Here is a 16,371-nt window from a genome sequence, read left to right on the forward strand (position 1 = left end):
ACAAAAATTCTAGTTCTGTCATATTTTCATGAGATGCAAGATAAAAATCTTACACTTTCAGAGAATTTTAGTGTTTCATAATCTGTTTATCTATTTACTCATGCATAAACTGCTTACACTTTCTTCAAAACTGAAAACAAAATTTTCTCTAAGATTTCAAACAGAAATTTAAATTTGGACTCTAACTAAATTGTTTTTCCACATTTCTATACCATTAACTTTCACAGTTCAAATTACAGCCACCGTATTATGATTCAGGTTTCGGCCCGATTTTAAATTCCCATGCAGTGAAGATTAATCCTACTGCTTACAAAGTTACAAGGCTGGGTTCCTGAACGCATTTTGCTGTATTTTTATTTACTCTTGTTAATATGAGTTTCTTTGATTAGCTAAACTTTTCTGTTATCAACACTTGTCTCTTATCACAGGCCCTAGGCAAATGACATATTTACCACTCATTCCATACTGATAAGGGTAATCCTGTGTTTAACTTGCCCAAGAACAAACATCATATATTTTGTTTTTAAGAATCCTGCTTCTAAGTATTAACAACATACAAGAGAAAGAGCAGGACATTTTAAAGCCAGGAGTTATTTAAAGAATATTTTGCAAGTGTAAGCTTTTAAAGACAGTATATATGCTCCTACTCCAGGAAAGTTTATTTAATTCCAAGTTTCCGCAATATAACCACTGAAGTTATACTAAAGTTTAAACCATGAAAGGAGGAAAACGCATTTTTAGTAAAACATCTGGTTTGGATTTTTGTTTTTGCTAGCTGAAGCTCTCCCATAGCTAGTAACACTATTTTGAAGTAAAAGCTTTGTTTCGTATTTTGTTTGAAGCATTTTGAAACAGAGCAAAGAAAAGAAATATCCCATGCTGAACTTCACAGACTCCTTTTAATTGCAAAGACATCAAAACATTTGCAGTGTTGTAGGCTACTAGTCACTGATTTTTACAATTCTGTTTTCATTACTCAACCCACACAAATGTCATATGGTGTCTGAAAACTTCTGAGCCGAGTGAAACACACTATTTCACCAAACACTCTTAAATTTATTTTTCAATTACCTACTCCACCCCTTTAAAACATCGGAGGGATAACTCTTCTAATTCCTAGTTAACTTTTTAACATACCACAAAACAGAAATTTCCAACAGCATTATCCAGTTAATGGTGTATTGAAGTGTCTGAGAGCGTGCTAAAAACATTTTGATAGATAGCCAAGTCATTTATCTAAATCACCGTCAGAGCAGTGAAGCATCCTGCAAGCTTTTAAGCATAGTATAAGGTGATGTTTTCTGGCACTTTTTGTCATTTCTCAAACTTGAAACTAGGGTGTTAAAATACTGCTATTGTTTATCATCTATATATTTCAGCAACAAATCAAGACCCTATAACATAGTGACACATTTTCAGAAGTGTCCTACCACTAACTCTCACTCCTCTGTTAACAGTGCATCGCTGTCTGAGTCTCAAGGTATGGAAATAATTGATGGTTAAACTCAAAGGGTGTTCACAGTAAGTAGTTTTCTAGCAAAACAGCAACTTCTTAGAGCAACAAAGTGAAGAAGAAAGGTGGCAGCAAGGTCAGTACAAAGAAATATTGCCTTTTCTTTGGAAACTTATAACTACCGCCTGATTTTTGGAATGGCACCTACCCACTGCAATTCCACATCTTTGCAAGAACTGTAGAGATCAACATTTTAATTACTTGACTGCTCTGCTAAAATGCACTTCAAGACAACATGCATCCTGATTAGCAAATGTGCTACAAAATTAGATTGGGGCGGGGGGGGGGGGAAGGGGGGGAAGCTACCACAGAGATGTTATGTAAATTTGTCTTTCACTGGTTGGAGTTTTGCAAGTATTTGCTGTATTACATTACGATTTTATGTGTTCCTGTTTGGCTCCACAACTGTTGTTAGGATCAATATGCCACATGAGAAGGGATAAACAGAAAGAAGTCCGGTGCTTCATTCCCTTTTCCTTTCTTGCCAAAAGGAAAAAAAAAGCTTGCAAACTACATTTTGCACAAAAACTCACCCCACCCCTCATTACCTCTTGCTTAATTACCAGTCTTTCTTTTTTAAATACATGCAAGTAAAAAAAAAAACAAAAAACAATAACAACAACAATTATAATAATAGTAATTGCTTTAAAGTGGAAAAATAACAGTTGGGACCTACATTGAGCACTGTGCCGGTGTTGCCACTCTGTTTGTGCCAATCCACTGAAGCATGCTTTGAGAGCCTTCTCCTGGAGCATGCAGGAAGACGGACTCGCAGTGTAGAAATCCAGCATCTGAGCAGGGCTCACTGCTAGAACGTCCATACAGTCAAACATGATTCCCCCTGCACAGAATGCCTGCAAAAGTGCTTTCCTCTAGGTGTGGAGGAAAATGGCACATAAAAGTACACCCAACTCCATCAAACTCTGCCCCTTTTTTGGCACGTAGGCTGTTGGTCTTTTTCCCAGACCAGAATCATGAATTATGACAGACAACACGGCTAAAAGCCTGTAATTGATCCAAATGATCATTTACCATTTTCCAGGCTGCCCAGCCAATCCAGCAAGATGGGGGGATGCGAGCCGCATTCCAAGTTTTAGCTACCATCAATTTCCCCCCAAAATTTCTTGAGAGTCAGTCCAGCTCCTGGGGCGCTCGCCGGGTGTGTGCCGCGTCCCACGCCGCGCCGATCGCCCACCTCCCCGGGATAAAACAGCTCCGGTGGAGGCTCGGGATCCCCCTCGGCCGCGAATAGATGCTTCTGCCTCTGAACAGCTCACTTCCTACTACTTGTGTCACAGGGAATGAAAGATTGAATTGCCTAATATATGCGAGTGAACTTTCCGTGAACCCTTCCCAGGCTGCTAACCTTCAAATGACCCAAGCGGTCTGACATCACCAGCTCCCAGGATTCTCACACGCCTTCACAACTCCCAGCAGCCCTGCAAAAAAGCCAGGCAGGCGGGCGGGCAGGCAAAGGCGAGCCCCAGCCCTGCCGGAGTCGCCCCGCGGCCGCCGAGCGGGCGGGTGCGGACGGGGAGCGCAACTTACAGAAAGATCCAAAATAATAAAGTAATTAAAAAAAAAAATAAAAGAAAGAAAGAAAGAAAAAAAAGAGCCAAACACAACAACGAGGAGGAGGGGAAGGGGGTGGGAAGTAAAACAGCGATGTTTTCAGCGGTCGCAGGGAACGGAGAATTTGAAAATTCCAGCTCAATTTGCTGAAAGTTCTGTGCCCCCCTCCCTCACACACGCACATTCCTTTCCTCCCCGGAGAGGCCACGAGCGAGGCGCAGGCGCTGCCGCTGTTCCACAGCCAGGGACGCGGGCTTCGCCCCAGCTGCTGGGCTGGCGGGCTGCGCTGGGAGCAGCCTCATCCTGCCGCTGCCCCGGCACACGCCAGCGGGGACCCCGCTCAGTGCCACCCGCGGGGACCCCGCTCAGTGCCACCCGCGGGGACCGCAGCCGGTGCCAGCCCCGCTCCCGGCGGGGAATCGCAGGGGCCCGTCCCTCCTGGGAGAGGTGTAGTGGGGCGGATCGGGCCCCATCTCTCCGCACCATCCACCCCTCACCCTGGCTCCTAGGCCACCCAGCGCTCCCTGGCTTCCCCGATGGGTCAGATTTGGCACTGCCCGGGAGGGTCTGTTCCCACCGCTGAGCCCAGGGCAGGAAGCAGCCACGCATCCCCTCCTCTCCCTCCCCAGCCCCGCCGCCGCCGGGTCCTGCCTGTCTCTGATTAGCAGAGAGGGGCTGTGGCCGCTGGTGCGGCCCCGGAGGGGCTGTATCAGCTTTCAGAGGGCTAATGAGCCCCAGCTCCCCGGGAGGGGAGAAAGGCCACGGGCTAATCCCCGGGGGACAGGACCCAGCCCACGGTGCTGAGCGGGGAGACCTCCCTGGGGCAGGCAGCCCCGGCCAAGCTCTCACAGCCACTCTGAAGGCGAGGGGCTGCTCCCACCCACTCTGTGCTAAACCACGCTGCCGATAGCCCTCCCTCATGGCCGGTCTAGGTGTCAAGGCTCCCCAAGCCTGTGCCCACGATGCCACAGCCAGCCCTGTGCCGGCCCACCACTTGCATGAAGCCAGCAGAGAGCTCGGTGCTTTTGAGGTAGGTAACTACCTCCTCCAAAATCTCGCTCACCGAGAAAGACTCCATGGGGGCTTCCACAATTTTTATTCCTATGGACAATTTTAAAATTAAAAACAACAGCCTGGAAACACTCCCTCCGCCCCAGTGGGAAGGACATGAGCTCAAAAACCACATGCACGCTTTAATTTTAAGTGAATGAGCCAAGCCACCTCAACCTCAGCAGTGAGCATCATCCAGGAGCAAGGCACACAAGAGGCAAGCTCAGGTGCAGAAACTAGTTGATTATTGCCCATTTCTTGCAAAGCCCGAGCTAGGAGTCGGGCAGAGAGGGGCACGCTGAGCAGGCGTGGCACACCACTGGCGACCGTAAAGAAATGCTGGAGAGAGACTCACCCTGGGACCTGCGCAGCCACTTTAATGGATGTGGTGTCCCCTCTCCACAAAAAGTCCTTTGATGAACCGAAAGCTCTCTGACAATGCCTGCAGATTGTATTAACAAAACTTTTCACACAGATTCAAGACTTTAAAAAAAAACCCCAAACCACAAAACAAATCCCCCACACAGCACACGCACTTGTTCCCTGAAACTGATATACCCACATTGAAAACCAGCGGCCAGCAAAAAGACCTGCTGCAATCTGGAAGCAAATCCTTTTGAAGAGATTAAAACAAAAGCTTTTCTTAGCCTCCTTTCCCCCTCAATGGGAGAGCTGTAGTTGTCCCTGCAGCAGGCAGCCTCTTTCCCTCTGCCCTTCAGGCAGAAGAGTTACAAATGCTGGAGTTTAACAGCTTCTTTTTAAAGGACTTTTTAAGGACTTTCTCAGCCCTTTGGGGTGTCCTCCCCCAGCCTGAACTCCTGCAGTTGAAGAAGCCCCTGACCCTCTCTAATCTAAAATTTATGCACAGCATACGCTTACTGAAAAAGCCATCCTTCAGGGAAGGCTTGTTTAAACTATTTCAGCACAGCAAAACAGTGTTTGTTGCATTAAAATAGCCAAGTGGAAAAGTGGCTAAACTTTTTTTTTAAAAAAAATCTTGGCTGGCTACATTGCTACAGTTTTGTTTGGAATAGCAAAGCTAAATTAACAGACAGTTATTTTCTAACCAGACAACACAGGATGCACGAGAAATTTGGAATACGTAATGTATCACCACAAAAATAACTGGAAAGGATGACACAAAACACAGTATTTTTTTCAGTCTCCAAATTAGGGAGAAAACAGCTTTTTGTGGGGACTTGGAACAGTTTAAGCTCATGCCAAGGAAAACATGTTGCCTATGTGAGTTAAAAGTAAACACAATCAGACAAATCAGAAAACCAGTTATGTTTATCCCATTAGCAGTCATATAATACCATATTCAAAAATAATACCTGTTGGTTGTACCTCAAAATGTAGAGTGGCAGCTTCTGAAAGTAAATGTTGGGAAGTGACGCTTAACTGTGTACAAATTGGAAAAAAGACTGCTTTTTCTCACTGTATCAAAATGAGCCAGGTAGCTTGTCATGCTTTGTTACACGAAATAGTTGCACAATACTTATATTTATTATTAAATGTACATGTAATTTAAAAATTCCTCAAATAGCTCAATGCTTTGCTCACACACCATTTCTACAATACTGTAACCTATGAATCTCTTATTTCACTTTGGGATAGCACGACAGTTGTTTTTCTTCAACAGAGTATCAGGAAAAGCTACACTCATAAAATGGGGAGTATTTTCTAATTTAGCTCGGGACTAATTGTATTTATTGTGCTAACTAATAGTCCTCTAGTTCAAATGTAATGAAACCTTAAGTATTGCCACGTATTTTAAATGCCTACCCAGCACCCGTAGAGGTGTGAGGAGGCAACAACTCTCCAATATCTTTGACTTTGTCCATGCAAAGAAATTGTGGTTTCACATCAGTGCTTTAATCTGTTTTCTCTCAGACTGTGATAGCAGAAACTTTACAATAAACATATTCTTAGCTATAAGTGAAATAAAAAGCACAAGTTCAAGTCAAAAATCTATTTCCTCTGGTGTTACTGTATATTTGTCAGTGTGACATAGCACATTTGAAACCCATAATCATAAAACAAAAATTTACAGCCAAGGTTTAGGGTCTACATCTGTTTCTCTGGTTTTTGTACTGCAATTACCCACTGGACAATTCAGAAAGCAGCACTATGAATCATGTACTGCACACATGGTTGTGCTGGTCACTTTTTTGTTAGTACAAGAGGCTGAGGATGCCATAATGTGCTTCATTGAGAGAGAGAGCATTAACTAGAATTAGGATGAGTGCACCAGGCTCTCTAATAAAAATGACTTTACTAGAAGCAACAGAGCACTTCTGGAACATTACAGGCATATTTATAGGATGGAAAAATTAACAAGTGCATGCAGAAATTCTCCCCAACTAAGTACCTCAGGGGAAGCAGACTTTTTTTCTTGTGTATGCATTTTACTATTAATCAAATGTAGCACTCTCTTGAAACAGTTTTGACAGCAGAGTAAATGGTTACTAGTGAATGATGTGTGTGTTTAAGCAGTGAAAGCAGAGACAAAGTGATGTTTTCTTCTACTCCCTAGGCAAGAGCTGACACTAAGCTTGCTGCCTCAGCTTTGATACTCACAGATTCCTTTGTGTCAGTTGCTGGGAGAATCACTGGCAGTTCACTAACCCTGCCTCACACACAGGGGCTTTGATTTTTACCTCTTCATTGACGATAGATGTTAATATGAAACAGTACTTGCCTGCCTTGGCAATTTTTTTTGCCCTTCCCTCCAACTGGTGATACAAATCGGAAAAATCTGAAAACCTGAATTCCCTCTTCACTACATGTAGTTTTCAGTGTTGAAGGATGCTTTCTTCATGTCTCAAGCACATGAATGATGTCAAAAGATTATGGGGAAGAAAATCACTAGGTCACAAGAGAATGGCTGAATATTTAAAACTCTAAGGTAGTCCTAGGAAATGGGTATCAATTGTGAGCAAAAATTGCCCTGAAGAAAGTAAAACTAAAATTACTGGCATGAAATAGCACAAATGACATGGAAAAAACCATGAAATACAATGAAATTAAGTAAAAAAAGGAGTTTCTTCAGTCTGCTATGCACTACCATGCACAGCTTGCAATGATCGAAACAGGAATTTGCACTTACAGGAAGAATTATTTCAGGCCTGAAATATAACAGCAACTGGCGAAAGACAATTCAGTGCAGAGCAGTATTTTATTTTAGATGGAAAAAGCAGAGTTAGTCATCTCCAGACCCAGAACTGAGGCGTGCAACCAGTCTGCGAATCACTTACTGATAAAGGCTTTTTGTCTGTTTTAATCAGTGGATATGTATTTGTAAAGATGCCTTTAAAGCTGATTGCTTAACTTACAGGCTATAAAAATAATTCATCTCCACAAACTTGAGCATACGACCATGTTTCTTAGACTCCATACAGTCCTTTGGCTTGGAGCCAAGGGGAGAGAACTGCCCTACATGATAAAACTGGAAGTGTATCTGGCTCAGCAATCCATTCCTAAGAGTGACTGCTACTAGATCTTTCTAGGGAAAATACAGGAATCCCTAGTGATTGGTGAAGTATAACTCACCCATAGGTGCTCTAATAGCCTATTCTCTAACAGTAAATCACTTAAGCATTAAAGCATGAGATTTAATATCCCTTCCAAATTTTTTTTGGTAATAGCTCTGATATTCTAGATAGTCATATATAGCCAATGTCTTTTTGGATTGTGATAAATTTGTAGCTCTATGACACAGAGGTAGATAGTAAGTTATTAGGCTTTGAGATAAAAAAAGATAACCTTTAAAAAACAAATAAACAAAAAACCACTGTAAAACTCATCCATGCTGCAAAAAAAGGAGAGACCAAACTACACCTTTTTGAGGCCCCTAAGGCTGATGGCTGCAGGCTCCTGAAAGGTTGGCAAAGAGGCAATGACATCATATGCATGAAGAGGGGACCACATGCATTTTTGAAGGATATAAAAAGAAAAGAACATTATTAGATTAAACACTGGCTACATATTGAATCTACACTTGCTGTTTATGAGGGTCCTGCAGTGCAAACACCGCTGCTAAATGATTGCCAGAAAAAAACAGAAGTAAGGAAAAAAAAGGTTTGTTTCATTTTGTTTTCTTTTTAAATGACTAGAAACTGCTGTTTCAAGGTTTAGCCAAGAAAGAGATTTTTACTGCTAGCCTATAAATCCCTCAAAACATAGAATTATAATGGAAATGCTGAGGTAACTGAAGTGCCATGCATGGCACCGACACATTGAATTATATAATCCAAGGAGAATGAAGGTTGGGAGATCTATAAAATCTAAGTAGAATCAAGATGTATGAAAGAGCAGAAGAGCAAGTAGAAATGTTTAATATTCAACTGTGGAGAATACTACTAGTAACAATAAAGTTTCCTGTATGCTGAATATGCTTATGATTGGCTGAAGGCAAAAGAGCACAGAGCTCCATTAAAACTAAAACAGAGGTTCAAAAAGGCTGTTCAAGTAACTACTTTGTTTCTGCCTTTTTTAAGGAGGTAGAAAAAGGAAAGTTACCTAACAAAAGGATCATATTTCCTGATGTTCTGATATCCTGAAAGGTGTCTCAGAATGTATAAATAAATAATCCGAGAACATGCAGAATAAATGGGAGTTCCAAACATAGGCATCTTACTGCCCTAGCTGAATAAAAATTTGGACAACTGTACTTCTTCTACAGGTTCTACAGGTTCTTCTACTCCTTCTACAGGTTAATTGCAGCTTAAACTCTTGATGAAAAGTTAGCCCTTATGGCTTTCTTCCAGAAAAAGACCAAAGTTACCAAGCAGTGACTGGAACTCCAGCTCAATACATACATATATCCTAACAAAGACTAAACATTACCCAAGCCCTATTTCATTTAAGCCAGACTTAAGCAGCATTAAAGGCTTGTGCTCCTGCACTGCTGACATGGGCAAGCCATATAGAGGGATGGCAGAGGCTTGAGATGGTTGAAACACACTTGACCAGAGCTCTGGTCACATAGAGCCCAGTGCAGACTGGGCTGGATTACGCCACAAATATCAACTGCAATAGATCCACACCCAGCAGGTTGACATGTGTATTCATGACAATCCAGTTCCCACTTAGCTAGTTCCCAAATCTGCATCAAACTCTGAGAGAACAGCCCAACATCCTATCTCCGGGTATTTTAGAAAGAAGAATGAAGGGTGGCTGAAAAATGTGTTGGCATACCTACCTGGCTAGCAGGGGTAATGACAGCAATGACAATGTGGTGACATTGCCTGAAATCTGCTGGTAATGATGGTCATCATGCCAACACCTCCACTCTGCCTGTTGCCCTAACACACTGTAGTGTTCACACCTTTGTTTCTGTCATGCAGATGTGATTTCTGTTTGGGAGCAGCCTGTGTAAATTTTTGCTGTAAGTGAGGTAGAATTACCCAGAAACTGAGGTATATATTTAGCAAATAGATGTCTGGTTTCTTCTGTAGAACATGTGCCATCAATAATGTGTGAATTAAGGGAGGGCACATGTCCTGTGGGGACACTGTTATCACTGTAACTTTATTGATGTAGCCTGAAAAGTAAACTTTACTAACGGGGTCAGTTTTACAAGCATACAGGTTATCATAGTGTAACTACTGTTGAGCAGGTAAGGGATTCTGTATATTCCTTTTTTACTAGAGTAACTGGGCTGTGACAGGTAACACTCTTTCAAAAAGGAACAACTGCTTTCTCACCTACATTGTTATACCAGTGTAGGGTGAGAAAGTAATGTAACATTCAAACATAGATGAGATCTCAGGAAAAGTCAGGCTGGGCTGGACCTCACTTGCATTCAGAACAAGCAATGGCACCATCAATGACGTCCAGTCTGAAATGTTCACAAGATGTTTCCTGGTTTTCAAACTCTACTAGAATACACTTACCAAATTGTTCTTTGGTGCATTCCTCAAATTCTACTTGACTTGTGCAATTTAAGCCAACAAAGAAAAATGTGCATGGTTCCTAAGCTAGCCCCACATGATTAACTAGATCTGCAAATTCCCATACCCTTAGATTGCAAGACTCCCATATTGGACCACAGAAGGGACTGAATGCCCACACATGTCCATGTTCAGGGAATCACAACTGACACACATGCTTTAATCAAAGACAACTTACAGAGTTGGGGTGTAGTTTGATATTGTGGTGAACAGCATACTGCCCCAGGCTTTGTGCAGTATCACAGATTTTTTGCCCTTTTGGGACTTTTAGTCCAAATATAGTGGTGGACACGCATGGTGGTCTCTAAGCATGTGGTGGTCCCTCAGCACATCAGGCTTGACAGATCTATAAAACTATCAAACTGGTTTTGCATAAACTAGACCAAAAACTCTTCATTTGGGTATCTTGACCCTTCTTCTGACTGAACAGTTCTGCACAGACCTTGCTATCACTCCGAAAAGAAACCCCATTTCTTTCAATCCAGTCACAGTTTTGAGCAAGCATTCTCAAGAACAGGCTTCTCATTCATGGGGCACTGATCTTCCATGTATTGTTATCAGACTATTAGAAAAACAGACTTACTCGACTTCATACGGAGACACGGGAATAGGAATGTGTGTTCTGTCCTTCGCCAAATGGCTTTGAGATCCCACCCCTACTGCATCCATCATCCATCCTATCTTTGGCATTAAATATGACAAATGGTACACCAAAAGACAGGGCTGTGGCCAAGCTCTTTCAAGGAATTATCAAGATTGTTGGATGGGTAAAGTAAGCCTGAATCTATAGGAGCTTTATTTACAAGAAAGGCATGGGCACATTCCCAATCCTGAGAAATGTGTTCTTTAAAAGTACAGCAAGTTCTTATCCCCAGTCACATCTTAAATGACAAGTTGGTGCATATATGCTAATTAAAACCTTTAAAAAGTTAAAGGTCCACCTGTTGGAGTCTTAAATTTGTCTAAAAATTGTTAGTGTGGTGGTGTTTTTTTTTTAAACAGACTTACTAAGAGCAGAAGGACACACCACTGATAATAAAGCCTATTCTGCTGGCTCAACAATGCAGGAACATTATGTCACTGGGAGGTAGAAGTCCACAAGCATGCAAGAAAGGCTAAGAGCTTTGCCAACACAAATTATCAGACAGAACCTCACTGGAAAAAATGAGGCACAAAGATCTAAGTGAAGTGTAAAACTTACTGAGACTCGAATGACATGCTGACAGATACCACTCCACTCTCTTGCTTCCTATCAGAACCCAACAGCCAAAGCACAGATTCCTAAGCAGTGTTTTTACAGGCTAGGCTTAAGTCTCTCCCTCATCTTATCAGTAGCCTTCAAAGGGACTGTGGGTGGATCTCCTCCAGGGGGGCAAAAAAATTAAAAAACAACAAAAAAACCCTCAGAAGTGCCACCTCTTCCACACAAATATGTTGGTGCAACCACAGAGACTGCTTGAGCTGAGAAAACACACCTGGCTCTTCTAAAGGAGAAATTAAAGCATTCATGATTCAGCCCTCAAGCCTTGAGTGGCCTTAGAGAAGAGGAATAGCTAAGGAGAGAGTCTAATCAGGATGCAGGGAAAATCAATACTCACTTCTTGATATGCCTTAGGCAGGAAGGAACGGTTTAAGGTTGAGACATTTTTCTGCTCTTTCTGTACAAGAAAATGTGCTGAAGACTGAGTGCATAGGTGAGAACACAGAGGTAGGAGAAGGCTTTCAGGAAGATTAAAAGCAATCCAAAACATGTTATACCCTAAAGTTCTTTGGGAAATCTTATCTTCTTAAAGTTTCCTAGTTTTGCTGCATGAGAGATCTTTCTATACACCACTCAAAGTTGTCCAAAGTAACATTTTCAGGGATAAAAGCACACCATTGTACAGTTATTTTCTGACTTTGGCGTGGAATACAATTATTTAAGACTCAGTGGGAGAGTATGAAAGGAGCAGGAGTGTAATTCCAGTTCAGGAAAAACTCCAATAATTGAGAACAAGCAAGAAACACAAGATAGATGCATTGTATTGTAGGGGTGAGTCCCATTGGCTGGAAACCCTGACTCTCCCAGCAGGACTCAGTTACATAGCAACTCCTGAGGGTAGATTAACCCTTTCCCAGTTAACATATCTGGAATGATTTAAAACACCTTTTCCTTCTCCTGATTCAGAATAATTTTGTAAGTTCACAAAAATGGTTTGGAAAACAATGAATTGAATGCTACCAGGGTAAAAGCAAAGCTATCTGACTCACCACAGGATACTGATGGTACAATGAACATAGAATGCAGGGATTTCATGTTGGTCTAAATAATATTTTATGTCATAAGGTTTTGTGACATATGCAAAACACAAAATGTATTTCTCATCAAATAGTTCATGCTTAGTCTGTGGGGACCCTATGCAGACTGCATTTATCAAGTACCAATGGTCTTTCTCACCCAAATTCTGCCCACTCATTGACTTCTGTCTAGATAATTACTGAAGAATTAAAGAGTCCTCAGCTGGCATAGATAATATTTAATTAATCTAAAAGAGAATTTTTCACCATGTGTTGCTTTCATTCAGAATTGTACAGGTTGATTATTGTAAACTCTGAAATAACTCCTGCAAATCTTATAATACTAGTTGGTTTTCTTCTAATAGTCCTTTCTAATTATTGACATCAAGTAATTTGATGAATTTGGGAATCTCTATTTATTTCATCACAGCAATTTCCCTATTTTGTTTTTAGAACTGCATTACACTTCAGTGTATACATATGAAATGTAAGCACAAATACTATATACTATTAGCATAGCACTATTCATGTTCTTCTGGTTATCAGAAATAAAGTTGGAATCTAAAAAATCAAAATCTAAGACAAAGATTCCTAAGGCTCTCTATTTTTAAAATGTTAGAATTCAGCTACATTAGTTTCCTCCCTTGCAAGAGAACTAGACAGTCCCTGGGGACCAGGAAGTGCACATGTCCTCACTCAGGGCATCCCTGGTGTGGTCACACTTCACTGCTTTGAGCCACAGCTGCACGCTGTTAGGAAAAAGAGCTACTACGTTTCCAGAGGAAAAAATAAGAGATCAAGCCAATGTGATATTACACTTACTTTTGAGTGTCTTTTGGTCACAGTAAGTGAGCTCTATTTCCTCTTTTCATTCTTTTTACAGGCATTACAGTAGAACAGGCATTAAACAATGCTTGGAAAGGCAGGCACCACTGACACTGCCCTGATTCCAACAAGCAGGGTGAGACCACACCTTTCCTTTGGAAGACCCAAGGACACTCTTACCTGAAGGTTAGAGCAGAAAAGCTTTGAACAAGGTCATCTTCTGCTCCTCTTCCCCCACCCACCATTCTCACACATGGACACAGAAGGTCCTGTAACACACATCTCCCACCAACATCTCTTCATGAAATAAAATCACTGCCCAGCAGCAGCTCCTCAGTTCCCATTCAGACCAGTCAGAAGAAACCCCAGTCCTATTAAAGTTTCTTTTTTGTTCAGTTGCTTAAAAAAAAAAAAACAAACAGGTAACCTTTGTTATTGAAAAGACTATCTACATGGTTAAGATATGCCTTGCTTTTCTAAACAATTCACATTCTAAAAGTTCATCTGCATTTTCTTTCTGTGGTTATCATACATCACTTGCAAATCCAGATAGGACAGAAAGGTATAATTTAAAATTCTATTTATTATTTAATTTGGCTTCTTGTATTATATCTTGAAAAACTCATCTTGAGTTACTTAGCTGCTGACTTTCATAAAACTAGGAGTACCAATATAGTGGGTGGGAGATTAGTACAAACAGTGCTACTTCAGAAATATTTTGTGATCTGAAAATTAATTAGGAAGAATCAATTTAATTCCTTATTATGGAGTTTTTTGAAGAGTTCATATTTTGCTATCATTATTCACTTATAACTGTCACTGACACCACTGGAAATGTAGCCTTTAACAGGGTAAAACCTGAAGGACCAAGTTCAGCATGCTGATGGTCTGTTGAAAGTACCTTCTCATATAAATGCAAACACAGACCTATCACATATTTGGGTTCTTCATTAAACTAATGCCTCCCTGCACCATAAACAAGATGGTGCAAAATATAGGTGTAATCCCATGTCCTCCTACTAAGGTAGGCGATATCAAAATAAATATGCAACCATATCATTATATCAATCTCCAGTATTACTGCATCAGTACTATAACCATAATTAACTAGCTGCAGGTCAAATTTCTAATAAATCTTTAGAAATTAAATGTATAATTTGTCAAAACCACATGTCTTCATAAATTGATTATTCAGAATTTAGAAGCTTTTTAATTAGGAAGAAATTTATGCAATACCATGTGTAATAATTACGAATCAGCTCTTCTGTGATATTTTTGTACATCAGCAAAAATTAAAACATTGGAAAACATTACCAGGTCATTGCAGTATTTCAATGTCAAAAGAAACACATAGTTTAAATGTAGAGGTTAAAGATATTTTCCCGTATCTTTTACATCTTATATAGCTTTATGATCTCAGAACTGGAATCATTAACCAAATACAAAATCAATGAGAAAAAGATCTAATCTAACCGTTTTCAAGCGCAAAGTCACTAAAAACGATTTATGCCACTGTAACACTTTTTTTCCATGGTTCTATAGTTTTATTAAACAGCACATATTCTAAGTCAAACTTCCATTTTATGCTACACTAAACAATATTTTGCCTCTCTCATGCCTTCCAGTTAGAATTCTGAAAGAGTTTAAAACTTTAAAAACATCACCTTTGTAACAAATATCAAGATGAGGGGTACGACCCTGGCTGCCAAATAGCAAACTAGAGAAAAAGAAAGTTAAGTGATATTCGTTCATGGCACACAAGAAGCAAAAATTGTACCCCAGCTCCCCTGCTCTCCCCTCCCATGCTTTCACCACGGGCCTATTCAAACTCTGCACCCCCACAAGGGCTCTGGGTACTTCTATCAACATTTCATAGGAGAAGATTTTTTTTGACAGAGAACACAAAAGCTGCTTTGTGTGAAGTCTGGACACTTTTTTTCTACCTAATAAAAACATGAATAGAAGTGGGACCTCAGCAAGCATATGGCAGAAAGTCTGGACTAACTGAAAAAAAGGGGCCTAGAAGAGTTTGCTCTCTGTCATTCCCCACCGTGTTTACTGGTGAATGTATATGGTGTAAATAAGGAGTATGCAGAGCGGCCCATAATGGAACATTGTTTATGTGCACATCCTGGCAAATGCATATACAGCATAGAGACTATTTCCAAGCAGAACATAAACACAAAAGGGGAGTGATGACAAACAAGTATTCCAAGGCAAGAAAAATGTTATTCCATATACAAACCAAACAAACTAAAGTGGTTTCTCCCCTGCTAGGATCCAACTGGCAGATCTCAGCTGCACACACTATGTAGCTGTTAAAGAAATGAGAGACATTCCAGGCTTACTGGTTGGCTTTCTTTTCCTTAAGAGACCTTATTATGCTCCCAATATAAAAAAGAAAAACACAGTTAATATTTTATTTTACTCTCTTGCAAAAACACAACAAAACAAAACAGCCCTTTCTTTCGGCCTGAATAAGAGCTGGGGAGATAGAGCTGATGCCAAGAAAACACCGTAAGGAGTTAAGTCACAGCTTTGCTGAGTTCCCACTGAAAGACAGAGATGATTCTTTCTTCTGCAGGTCTCTCCGACAAACCTATTACACGGCTTTAGCAAGTGACACCAGTGTGACAATAACTTCAAGTTTTCATGCTCCTGGCAGATTTTTTTTCTTTTAATCATTACTCATATGAAGGAAGAGGGTTTAGAAAACCCAAGTCCCTGCAATTTCGAGATAGCAAACCAGGGGGATGAACCTTTTTTTGTGAGCTTACTTCTGGAGAACAGAGTATTGTGCTTTGACTATGTAAATAAATGGGTGTAATTTTATTCCTTTAAAACTAACTTCAAACACCCAACTCAAGGAGAAGGAAAAGATGACAAGTAGGAGAACAGACAGTAGAGTGACAACAAGAACCACAAAAAGTCAACTGATAAAGCAGAGCTTTTTAAACAGTTAATAGGCATTTTTAGGATATTAGACACTAGAAGGTAGCAGCTTTAGTAGGAGATCATAGGATGTCCAGAACAAAAATACTTTGTGATGTCCTACACAAAAATGCAGAGCCAGCCTGTGAGTTTAGCCTATTTTAAGATACTCAGAGTGTGTCTCACTTTTTCTAAAGCTCTAGATATAGACCCAACAAAACTGAAATACAAGTGCAGAAATGGGGTCTG

General features: G+C 40.7%; 1 protein-coding gene across 7 annotated transcripts in view; it reads right to left on the reverse strand.

Annotated features, from left to right (window-relative positions):
- Positions 1 to 16,371, reverse strand: part of RARB (retinoic acid receptor beta) — a 323,835-nt gene that overhangs the window by 88,432 nt on the left and 219,032 nt on the right. The window contains exons 1-2 of one of the 7 annotated variants that reach the window (XM_063408838.1): positions 4,698 to 4,831; positions 4,491 to 4,577 (exon numbers count right to left, since the gene is read on the reverse strand). The exons of 2 other annotated variants lie outside the window; for them this stretch is intronic. Coding sequence is in view for 4 of the 5 variants with exons in the window: in XM_063408820.1 (XP_063264890.1) it covers positions 2,190 to 2,346 (157 nt within the window). In the remaining variant the exon portion in view is untranslated. 4 more of the 7 variants (XM_063408820.1, XM_063408818.1, XM_063408830.1 and 1 more) reach the window with 4 other exon arrangements.

Source organism: Prinia subflava, chromosome 1 (genome assembly GCF_021018805.1).
Source record: "Prinia subflava isolate CZ2003 ecotype Zambia chromosome 1, Cam_Psub_1.2, whole genome shotgun sequence".
Taxonomy (NCBI): domain Eukaryota; kingdom Metazoa; phylum Chordata; class Aves; order Passeriformes; family Cisticolidae; genus Prinia; species Prinia subflava.